General features: G+C 40.8%; 3 protein-coding genes across 3 annotated transcripts; 2 read left to right on the plus strand and 1 right to left on the minus strand.

The window, feature by feature from the left end:
* Nucleotides 1-4,657: 4,657 nt before the first annotated feature.
* On the plus strand, nucleotides 4,658-15,187 carry fggy (FGGY carbohydrate kinase domain containing). Its single transcript, XM_073491022.1, has 16 exons — nucleotides 4,658-4,757; nucleotides 5,103-5,296; nucleotides 6,580-6,691; nucleotides 7,118-7,269; nucleotides 7,474-7,562; nucleotides 7,760-7,875; nucleotides 8,010-8,138; nucleotides 9,310-9,413; nucleotides 9,620-9,727; nucleotides 10,047-10,108; nucleotides 10,444-10,606; nucleotides 11,714-11,788; nucleotides 11,937-12,057; nucleotides 12,231-12,325; nucleotides 13,748-13,809; nucleotides 14,682-15,187. The coding sequence occupies exons 2-16, from the start codon at nucleotides 5,114-5,116 to the stop codon at nucleotides 14,761-14,763; spliced, it is 1,653 nt and encodes a 550-aa protein (XP_073347123.1). The 5' UTR covers nucleotides 4,658-4,757; nucleotides 5,103-5,113; the 3' UTR covers nucleotides 14,764-15,187.
* A 419-nt stretch (nucleotides 15,188-15,606) lies between these two features.
* LOC141016572 (peroxiredoxin-6-like) lies at nucleotides 15,607-18,739 on the minus strand. Its single transcript, XM_073491023.1, has 5 exons — nucleotides 18,624-18,739; nucleotides 17,879-18,035; nucleotides 16,649-16,795; nucleotides 16,373-16,519; nucleotides 15,607-16,288 (listed from the first exon to the last, which is right to left on the minus strand). Exons 1-5 carry the CDS (start codon nucleotides 18,713-18,715, stop codon nucleotides 16,166-16,168), a joined length of 666 nt encoding a protein of 221 aa, XP_073347124.1. The 5' UTR covers nucleotides 18,716-18,739; the 3' UTR covers nucleotides 15,607-16,165.
* A 508-nt stretch (nucleotides 18,740-19,247) lies between these two features.
* Nucleotides 19,248-22,227, plus strand: LOC141017005 (polyisoprenoid diphosphate/phosphate phosphohydrolase PLPP6-like). The gene is made up of 2 exons (XM_073491626.1): nucleotides 19,248-19,626; nucleotides 21,806-22,227. The coding sequence occupies exons 1-2, from the start codon at nucleotides 19,248-19,250 to the stop codon at nucleotides 22,225-22,227; spliced, it is 801 nt and encodes a 266-aa protein (XP_073347727.1).
* Nucleotides 22,228-23,477: the final 1,250 nt, after the last annotated feature.

Consider the following 23,477-nt stretch of genomic DNA (forward strand, 5'->3'; position numbering starts at 1 on the left):
CCCCGCCCCCCCGCGATGGCTTATGGGATTAGGTAATGCAGACAGTGGAGCAATGTACTCTGGGATTACGTAGTGTTTTTGAATATTTAGTTACCCGCTCAATTATTAGTTACCCATCCTGAGGTGAGGGCTGCTCCTCACAGCTTATAACCTTGATTAACACACAGCACATAATCAATATTCTCTCACTGAGGCGTTTTTGATCAGAATGTGAAGTTTCACAGATTCAAACACATTCAAGTGATGACCTCATTATCAAAATGCAGACACATGAAGTCTTCACCGCCTGTTTTAATGAAGATGTAACAGTTCAGAGAGTGAAGCTGTCGGCTGGTAGACTGGTGAAAAGGGTTAAAGACAGAAGAAAGAAAATGAGGTCACACCTGCACCAGGAGGTTCTGCTTTGTTGTGAGGAACACAACATGTTCAAATTGTCTTTTTACAACCGTGTATGTTTGAAGAGTTTTTCTTGGTTGTTGCAGAGAGAGGAAGAATAGGATTCGTAAGGGAAATAAGCCTATGACTTACATAAAGGGCCAAACACAGTTTACAGTGAGAAACATAAGGAAGAAAAGCTACATAGAGATGAGCAAACATAAATTGTAGTGGGAATGAAAATACATTTGCATTTAGGCCAACACAGGTCAAACTGTGACTATAAACTCTATATATGAGGTCGTGGGATGCTTGTCACTGGAAGAAGTATAATTAATTAACATTATTGAATAGGGCTGAGCAATAAACTGAATTTCAAGCACAGACATTATGGATTTCTTACGGTCCTGAATTTAAATTTGAGTGCAGATCCCAATATATTTCCTCAAATTTCATATAATTAAAATGGGAGTAGCTCCAACAACCAAAATGTGTATATTTCTGTGCTTGTGTTGTAATTTTGATGATGTTATTGCTTATTATAATTGTAACTTGCACCTTTTTCGGTTCTATAACAACATATTTTCTGTCTTTTATTTGACTGTATGTATATCAGAATCAGAAGTGCTTTATTGATCCCCAAGGGGAAATGTGTACGTTACAGTTGCTCCTTCTAAAATAGAAATGTCACACTATAGAGACGTTTTGATCTGATATAAACAGAGAACACAATAAGATATAAGAGTAGGGAAAAAATATATTTAAAAAAATAAGATATAAAACATAGAAAATAAACTTAAAGATAATAATGAAAAATAATCATTAATAAACTAACTAAAAAATGTACATTAAACTATGAGTATACCTATACTTCTATATGTGTTTGCATTTATAAATAGAATTGCTACTAGAAATAGACATAAGATGTCTACATGTGCCTAGTACTACATTGTAACTGAGCATAAATGCTACAAACAACAGTAGAATATTCCACCTGATTGAAAGAAAACTGGTGGGTTTAAATATTGGACTGCTAAACGTATAAACAGTATAAATAAATGCTACATAGAGATGATATAAATACACACATATATATATATGTATGTACATAGGGCTGGGCAATATAGCCCTAAAATAACATTGCAATTTGTTTTTGCTATAACGTGACACAGTTTATATCTGTATTAGTATTAATATTAATATTTTGAAGTCTCCACAAAATCCCCTTATAAATGCGAGGAATGAAATCAAATATCATGATTTTTTTTGTGCAGCGATGACTATTGGTACTGTCACAGAATATCACAACAACAATATGATATTGATACATTGCTCATCCCAACATATACACACAGTATATATGTACATATACATATGTGTATCTATACATCTATACATACACAGTAAAATAACATGAAGACTGAAAATGTAAATACATATATAAGTATTTAGAATACTACTTTGGGTGGACTCATTATTGACCAGGCCGATTATCAGGTTCAAAGCCTGCAGCTCCCCTCCAGTTAGTTAGAGCTGAAGAAGCCTGATGGATGAGAGGTGAAACGTCTTCAACAAACTGAAACACGTCCAGTTGCCTACGATACAGCACTTATAATCCCATATTTAGCGTTTTTCTGATCATCAGGTTCAGTGTTTTTTTTTATCCAATTGCTGATCAAAACATTTTTTTAAAAATGTGCTACTGCTTCTGATGCAGCATGCAAGTAACTAATAACTTAAGTTATCAGATACATGTAGTAGAGTAAATAGTACGATATTTTTTCCCCCCAGAATGTAGTAGAGTGGAAGTGTAAAGTAGTAATGGAAATACTGAAGTAAAGTACAAGTACCTGAAAATAGTACCTAAGTTGCCTACAGTCCTCAAGTAAATGTACTTAGTTACATTCCATCACTGATGAAAACAGAGGAACACGTAAATCTTTTCGATGAATAAAGATCTGTCTCATCAGCTCACAGTTTAGTCTAAATGTCCAGAATTTAAAGCATTAAATACAATGCACTGATAAATAAACTTGATCTAAGTTTGTGGGAGTGTTTAAGTCACATGGAAGTCTAAGATATTCATTATATTCTGTGGTTGATTTCTAAAAAGGCCTTTGAGGTAAATGTGAAGCTGCTCTCATGACTGAAGGCAGTGTACAGCTGCAGCAGTCCAGTCTGTCTGGCCTCCCCCATTGTATTATTCAACATGTTCTCCTCAAGCCAACTATAAATAAGTTAACAGCCCCAGACAGCCTGGGAGAACCAGAGCTGCCTGAGGTCAACACTCTTGAGATGACATGTTGTCCTCACAACACGGCCCTGCAACACCCATTTGGAAGTATTTGACACCCTGAAGTGGAAATCCAGCGCTGGAATGCTTTAGTTTGTGTCTAATACCACAGCCGTGACAAAGGCGAGCAGGGCCTCAGCTTTTGCTTTCTTTCATTTTTTCCTCTTCGAATGTTCAGATAACTTTCTCAGCCTCGTCGCTCTCTGTCTGTACACCTGTGTTCAGCCCCACCGAGGAGTACTTTCCTCTCCAACTACCGCTGTGCCCTGGCCGTGCTTCCTGTTTCTCTGTCAGCTTTTCCCCTCCGCTGGCCTGACGGGGTTGCTTTTAGATAACAGGGCTCCTTCCTCCTCCCTGCCCTGGCCAGCTGTTTCCACTGCACGAAGTTTTCTAATCAGGAGCTCGGTCCTGCCTGCCTCCTCCCAACAGGCCTGCTGTTGTTGTCCAGAGGTGGGACAGCCCAGGGTCCATGGAAACACTCCCCCTTTTTCATGAAAGCAAAACACAAAGAGAAAGACTATATATGCATGTGTTGATGTATCAACAGAGAAAAGTTTTGATTACCTTCAGGCGTGGACCAGAGGGACACACACACACACACACACACACACACACACTGAGCAGTAAGGGGGAGACAGATGAGATTTCAAACACTGTCCGTGCAGTGTTTGTCGAAGACCATCTGTTTCTTCCTGTCGTGCTGCTTGGTTTTTCTCTGTACTCCATCTCTGCTGATCATTCCTGGTCCAAACACGCTGATCACAGTTAGCTCCACTTCCTTTAGACAGCTGTTGATCTCCTCTAAGAAATGAACACAATGGAGTAAAGAGACCGGACGGGATGCAGACGAGAAGGTTTGACAGGTCAGATGTCTCTGATGGCAGGTTGTTGTCTCACGCAGCCCATTTTGCAGCTGTTCCACCAAACTACTATAACACATTATCATCTAATGCAGTAAATTGTGTCTATATTCATTCAAGAGTGATCAGTAATTAATGTACGCTGCTCATGAGGAGATCTTTTTTACAGAGGATGTTTCAACGTTATTACAAGGAAAGCAGAGGTGAACTTAATGACAGTAACAATGGCTGCATACCTCTTACCTGCATACCAGCTCTGGAGCGCTGCATGCTGATTAATAACAGGACTTACTATCATTAGCTACATGTGCTTCCACCGCTACGACAGGTCAAAATGTCTGCCATGGAAACAGCTTGTTGACTGAATAAAGAATTAATAATAACAGACATGGTGTCCTATATGTTGGTTCACTGAGTGTTTTGATTTGTGGCTATTAATTGAAACGACAAGAACTTTGCATTACTGGTGAATCCTGAAGCCTTGTCTTGTAGAGAACAAGTTTAAATGCCTTCATTATTTAGGTTTTATTATGCTCACATGGTGAATTATCCTAAATGCAGTAACCAAAAGTCATACTTGTGTAAAAGTAAAGATATTATGTTAAAAATATTATCTTGGTAAAAGTGAAAGTCGTCCGTAGGAAGAGTGATTGATTATTGGATCTGATATTGGGTTATTTTTGTCATAATTTCCAATATTATAAAATAATGTACACGTCATTAGGCAGTGAACACAGGGCTTTTGGGGGCCCTGGAGATATGGGGCCCCGCTGTGCTATTTTTTGCCCCAGGACCCTGTGATCCAGCCTAGAATATACTTATATGATAGTCCTGTTGGAAGTCTTTATAAAAGTGGAACATGATTCTGTTTTCAGAGACACATGCTATTACATGACATCCCTATCTCCCGCAATGATGTATGTATGTGAAGATTTGGGCTGATTGTGTGTTGCAGTGTGTGTTTTTTTCATGGCCTAGCAGTCCTCGAAGAACACGGACTCTTAAAAGATAAGCAGACACCAGAGGAATGTCAGACAGACAGGTTAAAATAACTCATTTAAGATCCTGCTCGTCCTTTTTCTGGCTTCACACCGCTCGGTTGAAATGTTCGACTTTGCCCTTTTTGGCCTCTTGCGCGTTCCGTCGCAACCACAGTCTCTAGCTCAAAGTGCGCTTACAGAAACTCAAAAGTGATGTTTCGTCCGCTCAAATAAGATTTTGACCCGCCGGTAAGTTCGGAGATATTGTTCTAGCAGATGTGCAAACGTCCTCTCTGTTTTTATAAGGTTTGCTGTTTGCTTTTGAGCTGTTTTTCTCTTCAAATCTTGTGCGGGGGATCTTTATCTCTCCCGTTGTGTTGTGGTGTTCAGCTGTGGATGAACTGTGTCTGATAAGGCAGAGAATGATTACCAGCCATAAGCACATGTGTTTAATGGTTTATATGCGTGTACGTGCGTTAGTATCTGTGTTAATGCGCATTTATTACGAAACAGTCTATTAAATATTGACAGCGACAGTGTAGCCTGGTTAATAATCAGCCCTCGGACCCTCTGCTCCCCCTGCTTTACATGCAGCTCGCCTGCTCATGGCGGAGGTCTACTATGTGGGAGTGGACGTGGGCACTGCCAGTGTGAGGGCCGCACTGGTGACCAGGGCCGGCCTGCTGCAGAGCACCGCAGAGGAGCCCATCAGCATCTGGGAGCCTCAGGCCGAACACTACGTCCAGTCCTCGGCTGAGATCTGGGAGAAGTGCTGCTCGGTTGTGAAGGTGTGGTGAGCTCAGAGCAGTGTGTGTGTGTGTGTGTGGTCCAGCCTTTTATTAACACACACATCAGATGATATAAGTGCTCCATCACAGACATTGTTACAAGTGTATGTGACGTAACACAACAGAAAAGTGGATGTTGTAACATTATTTATACATACAGTACATCTGAATTGTGACTGTTTATGTTGGGTTTGCCTTCCTATGGAGAGACTTCAACAATGACAACAGTTTGTCCATTACTATTAGCTATTAGCTCAACTGTTTGTCCATAAGCTAATACATTTAGCCAATATCTCAACCTTATCTATTTATCTTAACAATTTCAATAGACTATTTCAATAGATAAAGTTATCCATTACTTTAGCTATTATTTTAATCTTTTTACCTTTTGCCAATATTTCGGTTTTTATTTCTTTACATTTAGTTAGCCAATATTTCAACTGATTGCGTTACCCATTACTTAAGAGCTAGCTAATATTTCAATTGTTTATTCAGTTAACTTTTAGCTCATGCTAATTATTAATTTATGTTTCCTTTTTTTTGTCTCTCTAACCAACATACATATATAATAACATAACATAACATAATAATATCTGCTATTAAGAGTTAATACTATACTTTTAGCTAATTATTCCAACTGTTTGCTAATTATGGCTAATTACTTTTAGCCTTTTCAACTTTTTATTTATTACATTTAGCTTACATTCTGACATTACTTTATCATTCATACTTTAATTATTACTTTAGGCAAAATAGTCTTTGCTTTTATTCTTTCTTGTAGAAAGAGTAAAAGTCTCTCCACTACTTTTAGCTTTTTTTTTTAACTTACGTGCTAACTTGCTAACTTTAATGCATTCTCAATGGCAGCAGAGATCTTTTGAGACATCAGCAGCCTCAGGTCGGTGGGAGGTGTTCACTGTACAGTCAGTGTTACTAGTATTACTGGTTTTTGTGACAGTAGATTTACTAAACTTCACATTTTCAAAATTTGGACAACATAATGCATCCTATTTTCAAATTTATTGAGCTACTTAACAATTTTTCATACCCTGTACCCCCTGGCAACTGTTAAGGTACTCTCTGGGGTTTAACACCTGGTTGGGATTTACTGGCTGAGAGGACATCTGTGTGAAAATCGCAGTGACAATGTAATCATGTCAGTGTAACACACACGCAGTGCCTGTTAATGTATTCATACACACCCTCATACAATCGCTCCACAGACTTATGTGTAAAAGCTCTGACCCAATGGGATTTTTCAAGCTCTATTTGATCTGTTCCAGAGAGTTACCCAAAATGTGGAGAGGAGTCAGGTACGAGGGATCGGCTTTGATGCCACTTGCTCTTTAGTGGTTTTGGACCAAAGCTTCCAGCCTGTGCCAGTCAGTCTGGATGGTAAGTCAATGGTAACGTACCAACATATTTTTCCGGTTGTAAATATTTTACTAGAATGGATTTTTTGGAGCGCTTTGTTGAGTTGTTTTAGTCTAATGTAATGGGATACTTTATTGATCCCTGAAGCTAAACTCCCCTCCTCCACAGCCAGGTCAGAGGTCAGGGTCAGCTACAGTGCAGAACCCTGGGAGATGGAGATGGGTGGGGCTCATGTTGTTTTCAATTAAGCAAGGTGGACACAGGGGTCAGGACCCAGGTACTCAAGTTAAATAACTAATTATACCGTCTAGATGGCACATTTCTATCAGTGCAGATTTATTTATCATCTCTTAGTAAACCAGTTTCAATCTTAGAATTACACTTAGGGTGTTCAGTCCATGCAGTATCTGCCACTTGGTATATTTTGTTTACATTTTGCTTCCCCAGGCGACAGACAGAGGAACGTGGTGATGTGGATGGACCACCGTGCTGAAGAACAGGCTGCTTGTATAACGAACACTGGCCACAGGGTCCTGAACAGGGTGGGAGGGGTCATGTCACCAGAGATGCAACCCCCTAAGCTGCTCTGGCTCAAAGAGGTGAGAGGTGAGCAAGGTCACCACAGGACTGCTGATCTCTATATGTTTTATTGGCCAGTCAGCATGTGCCTGGTGTTGCTTTAGAAGTCTTTCAGCCGTACACACCTCTTGGTTTGTTGTCAGGGTCTCTGTCAGTACATGTATGATCTGTTATTCTTCACATAAGCACGCGTTTCTCTTGTCCTATTTTTTTTTTTAAACCAGAATCTAAAGGAAAGCTGCTGGAACAAAGCTGCTCACTTCTTTGACCTTCCAGACTTCCTGTCTTGGAAGGCAACAGGCTCTTTGACACGGTGAGCTTTGTTTAACGATGATCACCGGGACTGTGTGAGGAGGGGTCATTCCTTATCATGGTGTCTTAACATGGACAAACTGTTTTTGATACGCTGGCCTTCAGTTACTGTTTATGTGACATCATGCTGTGCTTAATATACATTATGTACCTGATCAGTTATGAGACCTGTTACAATACTATTCTTCATCGTCACAGATCTTTATGTACTCTGGTTTGTAAATGGACGTATTGCCCTCCAGAGGGATGGGATGCCAGTTTCTGGACGAGCATCGGCCTCGAGGATCTCCTGGAAAACAACTCCTCCAAAATAGGTAGAAGACATTTACAAACAGGCTTCCAAGATACTTAACAAATGTTGCTTAGAAACTTCAGAGCGTTTATGTTATGATCTTTATGTTATGACACCTCATCTGTTATTGAAACTGTGCTGTTTTCCCACATCCAGGCAGTGTGACGTGTCCTCCAGGGAGCCCGCTGGGAGACGGCCTCACCCGAGAGGCAGCCGCAGATTTGGGTTTGGACCCAGGAACTGCGGTCGGTGCTTCCCTCATAGATGCTCACGCTGGAGGCCTCGGTATTACATCATTAAACATATTTTTTGAATCAGTGTAATTCTGCCAAATATATCAATTTTTTTCAAAGGTGCACTAGGTACAGTCACTTTGCAGATTCCACACGACTTTGAGAGGTTTTAAAATATAAACTTTTAACCACTATTATCTTCTTTTTTGTGTGATTGTAAGGTGATGCTCTTTAACTCAATTCAACTTTTCTGGTTAAATTTAGAGATTTCTTCTGCACAAATATAAAGCTTAGCATAACTGTGGTGCTAGAGAAGGTCAGGGGCTCCTTGAACACAACATTTCAATCTCAGTGGGAATGTAAATATAAACAGCAAGTCTAAAAATTTCGACCTCAGGCATGCCCCCGAAGAAAGCCAATGAATTTTCCTAAAAGCATTCTCTGAGGTAATTGACAGTGTCATTTCATTGTCATTTTTAGATTTCTTTTTCACAAATGAGTTGACCTGATTTTGACCTGATCGTGGTGCTGAATGAAAGGACAGGGGTTCACCAAAACCATCATTTGGCATTTTTGCCTTGTTCGATAGCTAACAGGAGTCAGGATACACGAGGGGGATGAAGTATGAGAAACATCCCTGACTAGAACTGACGCATGAGCCCAACAAAGCTCTCCCAGCTTTAATATTTTGGGCAACAAACAGATGCCTGTTTTAAAAGCGACTTATTAATGCTGCTGTGTACTGTATCTGTGAGCACTTTGTTAGCTTCAGGGCAGCAGCAGCAGCAGATCCATCCATCCTGACCATCTGGTTTTGTTCTTGGAGACAAACTGCTCGTGAACTTTCACCTCCGGCCTCTGGCTGTGACCTCTGCCCATCACACATTGTTGCACCAGTCAGAGGTTAAAACGCTCTGCACTTTTAGTTGTCGTTCATGTCACAGTGATGTACACCAGCTATAGATGAACCTTCCACCTCAAACTGAAACCAGCTTGACAAACATTATTCCAGCAGTTAGTGTCACTGCTGAATCTCATGTGAAGGTTAGAGAAGCACATCAGAAGGATTTAAAGCTTTTGATCTACAAATCATTGTGATCGGTCCCTGACGGGGCTCGAACGGGAGTTTTGTTAACTCTGTATTATGTAGCTGGTGTTTTCTCCCCTGCAAAATAAAAAATACTGATGTTGATCAAATCTGATTAAAATCTGTAATTTCCCAGGTGTGATAGGTGCAGACGTAAAAGGCTTTCACTTGCCCTGTGAGGACCAGCCAATCACCACACGCATGGCGATGATCTGTGGGACATCAACCTGTCACATGGCGGTGAGTGGTTTATGGTTCCTGTTGTACATTTTAGTGAAGTTTTATGAAAGCAAACACTATTCTTATGTGCTAAGTAACATGGATATTTCCCTTTAGTACAATGACAGGGCCACAGTAACGGCTAATGGTGCCATCCCCATTCTCCTTGTTAATGTGATATACAACGCTAACTAAAACACCACATTTTTTACCTTCATGTGCATCAGATCAGTGAGCAGCCTCTGTTTGTGCCCGGAGTGTGGGGGCCCTGCCTGTCCGCCATGGTGCCCGACATGTGGCTCAACGAGGGAGGACAGAGTGCGACAGGAAGGCTGGTGAGTCCACCGTCGAGCGCTTTAGAAGCCTGTATGCAAGGAGGCTAGAGCTGTGATGATTGTTCAATTATTACATTAAAAGAAAACGAGTTTCCAACTATTTGAGATATAGTTGATAATCGTTTAATCGTGTCCGTCATATTTTAAGCAAAAATGTCCAACATTTGCTGCTTCTTTGTAATTTATGAGTGTTTTTTGTAGATGCAGTGATTAATCAATAGTTGGAAATAATTTATTATGAAGATACTCAGCAGTTATCTCATCAACTGCATCATCTTTAATCCTCCCTGTTTAATCATTTCTCTCTGTACTCCCTCAGATCGACCACATGGTGAAGGGCCACGCTGCATACGCCCAGCTCCAGGAACAGGCCCTGCAGAGGTCAGCTGATGCATTTAGTGCTGCACTTCCCAAAAACTGTTTTAGCACAGCTGTCCTCCCTGTTCAGCTGATGATTAATAATATTCAGTAAGCTTTTGGAAGATTACGTGCTCAGTGAGGTTGTGTATAAAGCTAAAGTCATTCATTTTTTAATTGTTTGATTTTCTTAACATTCACTAACATTTAAACAAAGATGCCCTGGTGTATTGTTAATGTTTTACTGGAACATGTTATTAGTGACGCCTGTGCTTTTCCTGCTATGACGTGTTAAATGTGTTACAACATGTTATTTCATCAGACTGGGTTCTTCATTTGTACACTGTTATTGTTCCCAGTCTTCCCTCCACTGGCAGGAACATCTACAGCTACCTGAACAGCCACCTGAGTTCAATGGCTAACAATCGTTCCGCTGTGGACCTGCTGGGCTCCAGTCTGCACGTCTGGCCGGACTTCCACGGGAACAGATCGCCCCTGGCTGACCCCACCTTAAAGGGCATGGTGAGGGAACACCAGTCGAAGCTTCAACTTATAAGATTACATATTATTGATATATGGGTTTTTAAGTTTATTTATAGCAATAACCTTGAGAAGTGAAGTGGTCATTGCAGACCCTCTAACTTTTAAGTATATTAAATAGTTATATGGTCCATTTTAGTTCTTTCTTTGCATTTTGGTAGAAAAATAATAATAATAGAATCATAATAAGTCAAGCACATAAATGATGTGAAGTAACTTGTATGCTTCCAAGGAAGGTGCTTGTTGACTGTTACGATTTACTTTACTCAACATAAGCCATAAGCCTAGCTTAGCATAGAGCCTGGACGAAGAGGGGAACAGTTAGCCAAGCTATACCACTGTCCCCTAAAACCTAGAAATGCAGGATATGTTTTGTTTTCAGCCGATACCGATAACCAATAATTACCTACTTCTCATGGCCGATATCGATACGATAACCAATAGTTTACTTCATTTTTAAGTTGTTCATCTTCTTCTTCTTCTTCTTCTTCACAAATCATTGTGTCTTGACTTCATTTGACATGTGAGTCAGCGTATCTGTTGTCCTCTCCCTCCACTTGCTAAGATAAGCTAAGCTAAGATAAGATAAGCTTATCTTGGAAACAACCAGAATAACTGTTTTTTTTACAAAATGCTGAACTATTGTGGTAAAAGAAATCAATTCATGATATAGTTAGCTTGCAGCTAATTGAACAGCACCGGAGTCAGATCCAGGGTCAGTTCTTATTGCATAACAAAATATCACAGATTTCAGATTTGTATTATTGCACTGACAGCAGTTTTTACTAACTTCAGCGTCAGTGCAAAGAGTGAACGTTGTATTAAAATGTAGGTGCGTCAGAGTTTAAGACCACAGTTGAACCACTGAATTGATTTCTGTGTTCAGAAAGCTAATTATTGTTCGGCCATATCTGTAGTTCCAGGAAGCCAGAGAGCAGAGAACTGATGAATATTGTTTTCATCTGAATCACTGGTGATTTGAGATACCAGATCCTCAATGACTTTTGCTTTCATCAACCCGTTCGTTGGTGACTCTTACAATTCAGCCCTGAGACATTCATGAATGAATGAGTCATTACTGTTTTGCAGATGATCGGACTATCACTCTCCCAAACCTTGGATGACTTGGCCCTGCTTTATTTGGCCACTGTGCAGGCCCTTGCTGTGAGTCCGCTGTGTTTTATTTGTCTCTAAGTCTCAAATGACTTCCTCTGAGTCTCCGTCTGACATCCTAGTACCTTTTGGTACAAATGAAGGTTGCTTTTGTTTACTTGTAAGCTGATTCCTCTTGTGTCTTCCTCTCTGGTTTCAGCTTGGTACGCTTCATATTCTGGACGCTATGAGAGAAGCAGGACATGACATCAGAACCCTCTTCCTTTGTGGCGGGTTGAGCAAAAACCCCCTGTTTGTACAGATTCACGCCAACGCTACAGGTACACAATACTTACAACGGATGCTGACAGTTTAATTTCACCCAGAAATATTAAATAATGCTTACAAGAAGTTTTAATTTCTGATAAACCTTACATATTGTTGTGAAACAGTGTTGTTTCACAGTATCTCCTGTGGAGGCCAGTTTAACTTTTTCCATTATTGTTCTTTTCAGGATTGCCTGTGGTGTTGCCTGACCAGATGGAGGCTGTGTTAATAGGAGCAGCAGTCCTGGGTGCATGTGCATCACAGGACTACAACAGTATACAGGTAGAGTGACACACAAACACATACGGTATGTAAACTAGGTCATAAAGCTGACAGTGGCTCAGACAGAAAAGGCTTTATGAAGTGATTCTGGGGTTGAAATTGCCCCTGATAATTAGCAGTATTGATGTGTGCTTTCAAACACAAGCTCCATGAATAGTCACGGTGGGAATATGCCTTGCTATTTCATGCAAGTGAAATAAATAGTAAAGAACTGAACAAAATGTTTGTTTACAGTTACTTCCTGGGAGAAAACCCCTGCATCACACACTAGCTTACACACAGTCGAAATGTCTTTTTTCTTGATGCTATTTCAAAGTGTTCACATTTCAATCATATAAAATGCCTGTGTGATGCTTTCATATCTCTTTAATATCAACTTTTTCACTAATGTTAGGTTGGTGACCTGATTGACCTGTCGGGTAGCAGACTAAAGAAAATGGCAGCTCAAGTTTACCCAAAACTAGCAGTTAGTCCGAGATGTATATATTATATTATATTATATTATATTATATTATATTATATTATATTATATTATATTATATTATATTATATTATGTTATGTTATATTATGACATTAGACCCTCTATTTCCTGACAGGATAGCCTCTTCAATCAGACTGCCCCTGTCTTTTTAATGCCTTCTTCTTCCAAAACAGACACCTCCAGTTTGTAATGCAGGCTTACTGTCTCAAGTCCCAAGCTAAATCCATAATGATAATAATAATAATAATAATAAACAAACTCAAAAGCTCCATCTGAGCCACAGAAGACATTCTACATTTGTTTCCAGAGTAGTGCTCCTCATGAAGAGTGAACTGAGTAAAACTGGTGGCATGCCCCTTTAAACAAAATGTATTTTGCAACTTATTTAGCATGTTGCAATCTTCTTGTTTTGTATGCCATATGCACACAGCACAGAGCTTATAATCACTGACTCAATGCCTCCATCTGCTGGTGGGAACCAACACACAATAAGTATTAAGTGCACGGCTCTCATTGCTTCAGTCGCCATGCATTTAAAGATATAAAGCAATGATTAATCTTTTGCGAGGTCGAGCTCTCATCGCTTGGTGTCTCAACACCAGAGTTCATAGCACAAGAGAGCGGCAAGCCTTTAATCCAGATCTACTAAAAATAAGACGTTATTGTTTGGACTAGGCTGCACCTGTCAACCCATTTTCAGCCATAACTACAGCCGGCAGTTGTTGTGTCTGATCCTCTGAGCTGCACACAGTCAACTGGCTGGATTTTGTAGGTTTAGACAGCAGAGAGGCCCTTCACTGCATTAGGCATAAAGTCAGTCGCACCGAAACCGCTGCACTTGGCTTGTGTTAATACCATAAGTAGGTCACGGCAGGCCTGAAACTGAATGTGCGTAACATGATTTATTAAATGATATTTGTCTTTGCAATTTATGTTTTAGGAGGCGATGGAGAAAATGGCAAAAGTGGGGAAAGTTGTTCAGTCTGACCGTGAACTCAAGAGGTGAGAGAAACAGAATTTTATTTTAAACATTTGGTGAAAGTTAGTGGAATAGTAACAAGTATGGATTAAATATTTATGATAGTTTAACAAGAGTGCAACACAGCAACATTTTTTTAATCAAAGAAAAGGTTGGCTACTCATTCAACCTTTGAACAACCTTGAAATGTTTTTCTATCAATAAAGTTCTCAAATTCAAAAGGGATTTACAAAAACAATATAAAACATAAATACATTATTTTAGATTATATTATAAAATTCATGAATAAAAAATGTACTTTAAAAAACCTAAACTCTTGTTATAATTCCCCTTTTTATTGCTAATAATATATAAAATAATGAATCACTTTAATTTAGTCTATTTATTTACAGAATAATAACTTACTTTATTAATGCCTATTTTGATTGTACAATTAGTCGTTTGTGAATAAAATGTTTTACTATTTGTTACTTTTACTCTTCCTGTGACGCCCTCGGTCCTCTGTAAATGTGAAGCAAAGTGCATTGCTTGTAAATGTCTTGAAAAAGATCCCGCGCGCTGCTCTTGCTCGTCATCACAGTGTATTCATTTTGAGTTCTTCCTTTTTTCAAGACTGAAGTGACACTTTCCAACACACCTGCATTTGAGTCGGTTGGATGTGCGAATATGATAATAATTGAAATGCGCGACATGACTCGAAGATAAAGATTGATTTGTAAAATGATTCCATTCATTTAAGGAGCAACCACAATGTATTTATTATTTCCTCAAGATCAAGGCCCTGCTATTGGAGAACCTCATGAAGTCTGCATGTTATTACAATGGAAACTGAAATGTACAGTACTGTGCATCAAATCTGTGTCTTAATTTCCTGCATTTTTAATGCTTTTTGCAGCTTCTATGAGAGAAAGTACAAGGTGTTCCTGCGACTGTTCGCCCACCAGAGGGAGTACCAGGCCATCATGAACCAGAGATGACGGTGTCGGTGGGAGACGGCTGCGCTGGAAACGACTCTCTCTGACGTAATAGTGATGACGAATCCATACACTGGAAACAAGACTACAAGTCTGAGCCATGCTGCGTTTCCTGGTATTGATAATGGTCCAGTTTTTAAATCTTCTCAGTTACCTGAAGGAAAACAGCTCTCTGAGGGGTGAATGTCTGTCAGGCGGTGAAGTTGGTTCTGAATGTATGACCGCTGCATAGATAAGACTTCAAACCACCTGGCAGAGCTTCCCCACGGCTGCTAACTTCTCAAATTGAAATCATGATGCAGGAGTGACTGTGGGGACATTAACAGATTTCGGGGATTGACTTGCTCGTGGCTTCTCAGCTCCATCCAAAGTCAAACAGTACAGTCAACTTCATATGTGCTCCTAATAAATAATTAAAATAATAGAACTGTGCTCGTGCCTTTCACTGTCACTGCAGCCTAATGTGTTTTCATATATAATTTAACACGCCGCAACTCAATAGTGACACTCATTCATTTTTAAACACCTTGTCCTTTGTTCTCCCCTCACTGTATTTTATCTTATTCTTCCATTTCCTGTTCACGGACCAGCCCCTGCTGTCCTTAAATTCTCCTGTCTGCCGGTCACAGAGAGAAGCCTGTAGCCAGCAGCTCCCAGGATCAAAGTTGATAAGCTCTTCACTGATGCCGCCGACCCAGTGAGGGGGGTGGGACACCAAATCCTACACAGCTGAGTTAACAGCCGCCTCCGAACAGAACCAACAGAAGTCATGTCAGAGCGATTTCACTGCTACAGTTCATCGTTTGCTAAACATTCTTAAATCTAAAAATAATGGGAAAAAATGGGCAACCTTCATGTTTTTATTGTCTCACACCAGTGAAATTCTTTCATCAAATACTCCACATCCCATTACAGTACAGATTTTAAGTGAAATTAAATAATTTGGCCAAGCAAAACTACTGCAAAGATATCGTAATCTCTTATGTAAAATTACACAATTCCAAAACAGTTTTTCTTAAAAAGTGTAACTGACTGTGTTTAATGGCATAAACCTGTCAGATAAAATGAGAGTACAGGCATGAAAATAGTATTATTTACTCTCATCACATCATCCTTTGTGGCCATGACACCATTAAACCACTTCCTCTTGCATTGTTCCAATAAATAAGAGGTATACTGGTAAACAATACATACATACAGTATGAGTATGATCCAAGTATATTAACCCCAACAGTATCACAGTTGCAAAATAGAAAGCTTTTCAGCCATTCTGCATATATTAAATGTTTTTTAAATATCATTAAGTAAGAAAAAATATGCTCCCATCTCCCAAAACAACCCCCCTTTAGAAAATTCATTCTGTCTCAGTGTTGAATATCAGTGCTGTCCCTGCCCGTGCTCATGGCTAGGGCGTGTAGCGCAGGTACTTCTTCCCGGAGGGCAGCTCTTTGGTGTAGACGCCGGTTGGGAACAGAGAGGCAGCCTCCTCCTCGGACATGCTGGGAGGGACCATCACACACTCTCCAGGCTGAAAAGAAACAAGGTTATTCTACATAGGAGCAAGTCAATTCACGTTTCTATGCTGAATGACCGTCGCCAACATATGACATACCTTCCAGTCGGCGGGTGTGGCCACTCGTTTCCCAGCTGTGAGCTGGAGTGAGTCCACCACTCGCAAAATCTCATCGAAGTTGCGTCCGGTGGTGGCCGGGTAGAGGAGCGACAGTTTGAGCCTCTTGTCAGGGCCGATGATGAACACCTGAACACACACAGACAGACAGAGAGGTGCAGTCTGAGAGGGCTAATAGTCGCTCTCTGTGGGCATGAGAGTAGATAAGATATTAAGTCCCTAAAATAAGAGCATTAGATTTTGACTGTGAAGACTTACACAGCGGGCAGTGAGCGGCATGCCATCTTTGTCCTTCTCATCAGGGTCCAGCATGCCCAGAGCCACTGCCAGCTCCCGTTTACAGTCGGCTATGATGGGAAAGGGCAGCGAGGAGGTAGAGTCCTCACAGTTGTATGCCAGGATGTCCTGTTAGAACAGATACACAAGCCCAGAGTCAGCACAGTGTCTGTATCAATTCAGATGTTAGGCCTTAAAATTCATTAAATGGTCTTAAATTTGAATCTGTGAGCTCTTAATTGACACAAACATTTTAGCGAATGTCATTTAGAATAGAATAGAATAGAATAGATATACTTTATTGATCCCAAGCTGGGAAATTAAGGTGTAGCAGCAGCATTACACACAGAGACGAATGACAACACAGTGAAATAAAAAGAACAACCTAGACATATTAACATAGCAATATAAAATGTAAAATAAAAAGAACAACCTAGACATATTAACATAGCAATATAAAATGTAATATAAAAATGTATATATATATATATATATAAAAATATGTATAAAAATGTATAAATGAGCAGTGTTGATGTATACACAAGCAGTATTAATTGTAGTGCAAAATAAAATAAAGTATAAGGTGCAGTGAACAGATTAGGTGCAGAACAGTGTCCATCTTTTAATTTATTTTTGTCTAAATGAGTCAAGCTCTTTTGCATAGAAGTCAACATTTCTCATATAACAAATCTTTAAACCCACTGAGCCTAATAACCCTTACATTTAACCATTTACACTTATCTGTTGGCAACATGTAGATTTACCATAACTCCCTCCAATAACCATATTATTACATAAAACCTACCACTGCATGGGACCACAAAGAAAATGGGTGAGATCTGCAGTTTACTAATTTGAACTTGCCTAACAACCCAGAACTGTGAGCTTTTCTTTAATTGTAACTACTTCCATAATTTCATCTGACCATCTTAACAAGTTTTCCACTTAAAGGTGCAATATGTAGGAATCAGACACCTATCAAATTCATGCTCAAGGCAAATACAGGGCAGCACCTCACCAGAGTAACCTGTGTCGCCTGTGTCTGTAAAATGGTTGTAATATCTCACATTCAGTATTTTCTGGCTGCCAGTTTTCCCTTGAAGCGATGAAAAGGTGTCCCATGTTAACACTGTGCTAAATTTGCTTAAAAATAAAGGCATTTGAAGACATCTAGGTCCAGATGTGGTGTCGTAAAAACAGATGCTGTCACACCTTGGTCCAGCCGTGGTGATCCTCCAGGCAGTCGACAGACAGGGCGATCAGTTTGACGCCGCGTTTACTGAACTCTGAACTGAGCCTGGCAGCTCGACCCAGCTCTGTGGTGCACACCGGGGTGAAGTCTCTGGGGTGGGAGAACAGGATTCCCCACCTGCAGTGAAAAGAGATTAGTGGTGTTAAATCTGAGGACTGTTTCCTCTTAGTATTGTGGTTAGTACTGCTGCGTAAACAGGATGACACTGAACCTGCAGCCAACATGACATCAAAGTGACAGGATGTGACCTCTGCCATAGAGATGATGACAGGAGGGGATTTATTTAATGGGGTCAGCAATGTGATTGTGCTCCGTCAACAGTGAGGTTTTTAGGTCTGAACTCTGGCCTGCTTTAACAAAAGTTCATTTCTGTCTGATCAAGAGCTTTCAAACAGCCATATCTGTTAAACCTAACCTAATTAGCAAAGTAGGTGTCCATTTGTCCACCACATTATAGATGACATTATTAATGACATATGCAGATATGGGCCACAGTGGTTAAAAGGTTTAGATGGCAGATAGTCAAAGGTGTAAAGCAGAAGTCATAAAGCAGGAACTGGACGCACCTCTCTCTCTCTCTCTCTCTCTGTGTGTGTGTGTGTGTGTGTGTGTGTGTATGTGTGTGATCTGAATTGTCGATACATCCATAAATCAATGATCAAAAATAATAATAATAACCACAGCTTGTTCAAGAAGTCTACTTACGAATCTCCGAGGAATTCGTGGAGTTTAATGTCGCCAGTGGTGCTCTCCGCCTCGAAATCAGGAAATACATCTCCGAGCAGCAGTCCGGGCATATTCAGTGTGGCCGTGGAGGTGTTGCGTCTGTTCAGCAGCTGTGAGGACAGAGGAAGGAGAGAAGAGAGGAGGCGGAAACTTCAGTGTCAACAGGCTACTGTATTTGCATACTGTGGCAGTATATAATGGACCAGTTCAGCTCGAGTGTTGACGCGCAATCGTCCCCAGTTTTCCAAAATGACCAATTTACGCACGGAAGATTGAGACATTTTAATCAAAGTGCAACACTTCTTCACTGGATTATTAAGCAATGTAAGCATTAAGATTACTGACTACAGCTATAGAAGCAAGTACACCATTGATGTAAAAGTCAGTTCTAGTTTAATTATAAGTTAATGGGGAAGGAAAATGGAGCCACGTGACCAGAGCAGTCCAGTTCTGTACTGGTGACATTTTAACCCCAGTATCCGGACTCTCCAGTCTGCAGGATGTTTTGCGAAGGAGCGCAGCAGGATTAAAGTGTTTACAGGCCACAGGTGGTCCATAAAGAAAGGGCGGGTAGATTACTGAGGACACTCGAGACACATGAAAATGTCCTCACCAGCGTCCAGACGGAATAGTTGCCGTGGAGTGGCGTGTGGAAGCCGGGCATCGTCTGAGTGCCATGCCCGCCGCCGGGGCTCCAGCTGCTCCTACTTCGCCCCCGGTGCGCAAAGTGAAGCCTTCTCCGTCAGTCTGAGCCAGCCGATATTCAACATAACGCTGCGCTTCTTGCTGGCCATAGATCTGTGGCTGTCCAAGCGGCTCGGAGTGTGCGCCTGTGAGGAGTCTCCATGGGGCAGCATACGGCCCCTGGTGCGGCTGGTGGAGTTCTCCGGGCACGTCATCCCGTGGCTCATCGGCACCGTGTACACTCTGGTCCGGGGAGAGAGTGTGGAGGAGCAGGAGATCATGCTGAATCTGACCCTGGGTGAGACAATGTGTGGAAATCAGGTTATCAAGAATGACTTCAGTAAGGTTATAAATGTCAGTGTTGGCTTTGATTCCTGCAATCAAATTATAATTTCATTTGATGCTTTATTCAGTTAACAACTGCAACCCATGATCAACAGATGTGGTGCACTGTGTAGTTTCGGGGAAGCAATTTTAATTGCCTAATCAAACTAAATAAACAAACACTCTTTGTTTTCATGACTGAATAAACAAACTGGCCTTAAAGAACAGCACAAGTTCATACTGTGTTACTTTGTTTGTATGTGGCGGACCCTGCCACCTTTCTAGCTTCAAACAGTGTTCTGGGGAGCTTTTCCTCTGAGAACAGCTTGTTTATTCACTTATGGAAAAAATAAACATTTCTGAGTTTGTATTAGTACCTCATTAAAATTCACAGCGAAATTCTGAGTTTGAATTTCTCCTCCAAAAACTACATAATGCCCCTTTAATATTCACATTTTGGCTATAACAAGATCTCTCTTCAAAAACAAAAACAATCTTTATTTGTGAATCTTTCCTGAACGCATCACTCTTATATGAAATATATCAAATTTAATGAAAGACAAAAAAAACCCCATTTCATATCAACCTGCTTCATCATTCACGGTGTTCACGCACCTTTATATCTATCACGGGTGAACCCGATGCGTTATTGCGCCAATAAGGCTTCACCTTCGTGCCAGCTCCACAGTGAAGCCTTTGGCAGCGCATACATCTAAGTGCGCCTCTGTGGAGCTGCATAATGTTAACGGCTCCGAAATAGCACAACACAAAGCCGCATCAGTCCACCCGAGTGTCAAATAATAGTAGAGCTACAGGCTGTTTGTGCGTCCCCGTGACCGAGCGGGAAACAGTCACCGCTCAGCAGCAGCAGCCATGGAAAGTTTTCTCCTTTGAGCCCAGCTGATGGCATCTATGGCTGAAGCTTTATTTGCACGTGCAGATTATATTTGCTGACTGACAGCTCTGAGATCAAGTCCTGTGCTGTTTTACTGTAGTGTGCAGTGGTGGAATACCACAGCTATTTTTGGCACTCGATGGCCTATAGGATGAAAGTGTGGAAATAATGGGGCCATAGTCAAACCGAGGAAATAACGAGGTGAAGGGTCTCATTTGATTTAATGTGATGTCATATAAGAGAACTTTTTATGCATTTGTCGTTCTATTCATGTTCAAAGTCAAATCCAAAGGGTTCAGAAATAACTTACAGGATAAGTTATTATCTGTCATCATCTACTCACCACCATGTAGATAGTAAGTCAGGTGAAACTTCGTAGTCCACAACACATGTCTGGAGCTTCACAGAAAAACAGCGCTGCAGCATTCTCCGAAACAACTGAAGTAGATGGGGACTTGTTTTAAATATGTAAAGAAAAAAACATAAGTGGCTTCATAGAATCTGTCTGCTGTAATCTAAGTCTCCGGAGCCCCGGGATCCCAAATTAATTCAAAAAGACGTTATTTACACCCTTTGTGAAGCTCAAATATTCACTGACGCAGGTCCCCATCTACTTCAGTCATAAGGAGAAAGCTGCAGCGCGGTTTTGCTGTGAAGCTCCAGACATGTACTGAACTACAAAGCTTCACATGGCTTTCCATAGTCGTGAGGGTGAGAAGATAATGACTACATTTTCATTTTTGGGTGAACTGTTCCTTTAAAGGTCCTTAAGACAGCCTTTATAAATACATTGTAACCAATGGTATTAATGGTTAACAAAGAATTTACTGATGCTTTACGGGTCAGTTACGAGCCATTAATAAGAGCAATTTTTGGGGTTGCCAGTTTGTGAAATTATCCTGCTTTGCTAAAGGCGCTTTCTTTTTCAGCATTTCTAACTACATTATTACCAAATAGAAAGGAGATCTTCCAATTACTGGCTCATAACTGATCTATAAAACATAGGTGACGTATTAATCATCAGTAAAGCCAGTAGTTTCCAAAGGGTGCCTGATTAGAAAGTTGTATGCTGAGTCATGGATAAGTAAATCAGAGGGATATAACTGCTCATTTCCTACAATCCATTACAGTAAAAACAGTTTGCTGTGAGGGGAAATGTTTAACTAGATAAAGTGAGCCCTCACTGTTTGAGGATATGATAATGCGCCTTGTCATGCAAACTGACACCTCTGCTGTCCTCTCTGTTTGCTCCTCACAGCTCTGTTGTTGGACCTGCTGCTGGTCAGACTGGTGAAGACTCTGGTCCGACGTCGCGTGCCCACCCAGAACCGCTCTGACATCCTCTCCAACTTCTTCGTGGAGCGCTACTCCTTCCCCTCGGGCCACGCCACACGGGCGGCCATGTGTGCCCGCTTCCTTCTTGCCCAGCTGGTGGACACGGCCTCCATGCGGGTCCTGGTGGTGGGCTGGGCTGCCTTGGTGAGCCTGTCCCGGCTGCTGCTCGCCAGGCACTATGTGACAGATGTGGGCTTTGGTCTGGCTATGGGTTACTGCCAGTACAGTCTCGTGGAGAGGTTGTGGGTGACCTGGGACTGCCTGCAGGACCTACTGCTCATGCGACTGAGAGAGAGACTCAGCATGGTTTATAGTGGACTCTGGATGGCAGATTGGAAACTTTAGGTTTGGTCGAACTGTGTGTGTGTGTGTTGGGGGGGAAATGTGTAGCATGAGTGTGTGTAATTCAGAAATTCCCTGCTGTTATCAAAATGTAACTTTATTGTTTTTGGATTATATCAAAGTTACTTCAGTATGCTTTTATTTTGTTTATCTTTTTCTGTTCTTATTAGGGATGCACGATATATATCGGACCGATAAATTAGTGGCCAGATAATAGAAAAGTTACACTTTCGGTTATCGGCAGATAATTAAATTATAGCCAATAAATAGAACTGATAATACAAAGCCAAATGACTTAACAAGTGCAGCATTTACACACAGTATGTAGCGGTATGCACCTTAAAAGTTGGTTTGCCAGCTGCCGATAAAAACCAGAGAAGAAGAAAAACAACAATGCTGTTGTCGTGTTCCTGATGTGGAGCTGCTGCCTCTGTGTAGAACCACGCAACGTAGACAGGAGCCACACATGTCGTCGCTTGAGTGGGCATTGGTTTGAGTTTAACGCAATAAATCTCATTAGAGCTATGAATAATAAATCATCCATCTTTGTCCGCTACATCTTATCCTTTTTACCCTCAGGGGTGCATACACTACAGGTTATGAACTTATTTTTAAAATACAAGAATGTGAAGCTATTATCGTTGATCAGTATCGGCTGTGAGAGGCAGGTAATTATCGGTTAGAGGTATTGGCTGAAAAAAATCCATATCGTGCATCCCTAGTTCTTATGTGTTTATTTATTTTTATGTTCTCTCTTTAAAGAATGAAGGAAGTATGGAAACAGAAGGCTCGGATAGTCACTGACGGGTTGTAGCTTTCACATGCAGCTTGTTTGCACAACGGTGTCGACGTGCATGGACTTAATTGACAATCCTGAAACAGAAGCTAATTTTAATTAGTAACTTTTTAATAAAAAAGCCAATTAAACTTAACTGTGTACCATGTGCAGATGTAGTTTTGTATCCTACTGAGACAGTGACTGAGTTTGTGGCTGGATATGAAAACTTTATCTACTGTATGAAAGTCACACTGACACACTGCTTCCTGGTAAAGTAAGAACTTTAATGTCAGCATGTGGTGGCACAATGTCGCCTAAGGGGCATGTGGTTTTTAAATGAGCTGTAACAACCCACAGTGTGTTCACTGTATCTGTGTGAACAGTGGTGGGGGGGAGTCAACTCACATTCCCCCAAGTTTCCATCAGCTGCTGCTGCTGAGTCTCCTGACTGTCATTATAATACATCCCATCTCCT

Source organism: Pagrus major, chromosome 21 (genome assembly GCF_040436345.1).
Source record: "Pagrus major chromosome 21, Pma_NU_1.0".
In the NCBI taxonomy this organism is placed as follows: domain Eukaryota; kingdom Metazoa; phylum Chordata; class Actinopteri; order Spariformes; family Sparidae; genus Pagrus; species Pagrus major.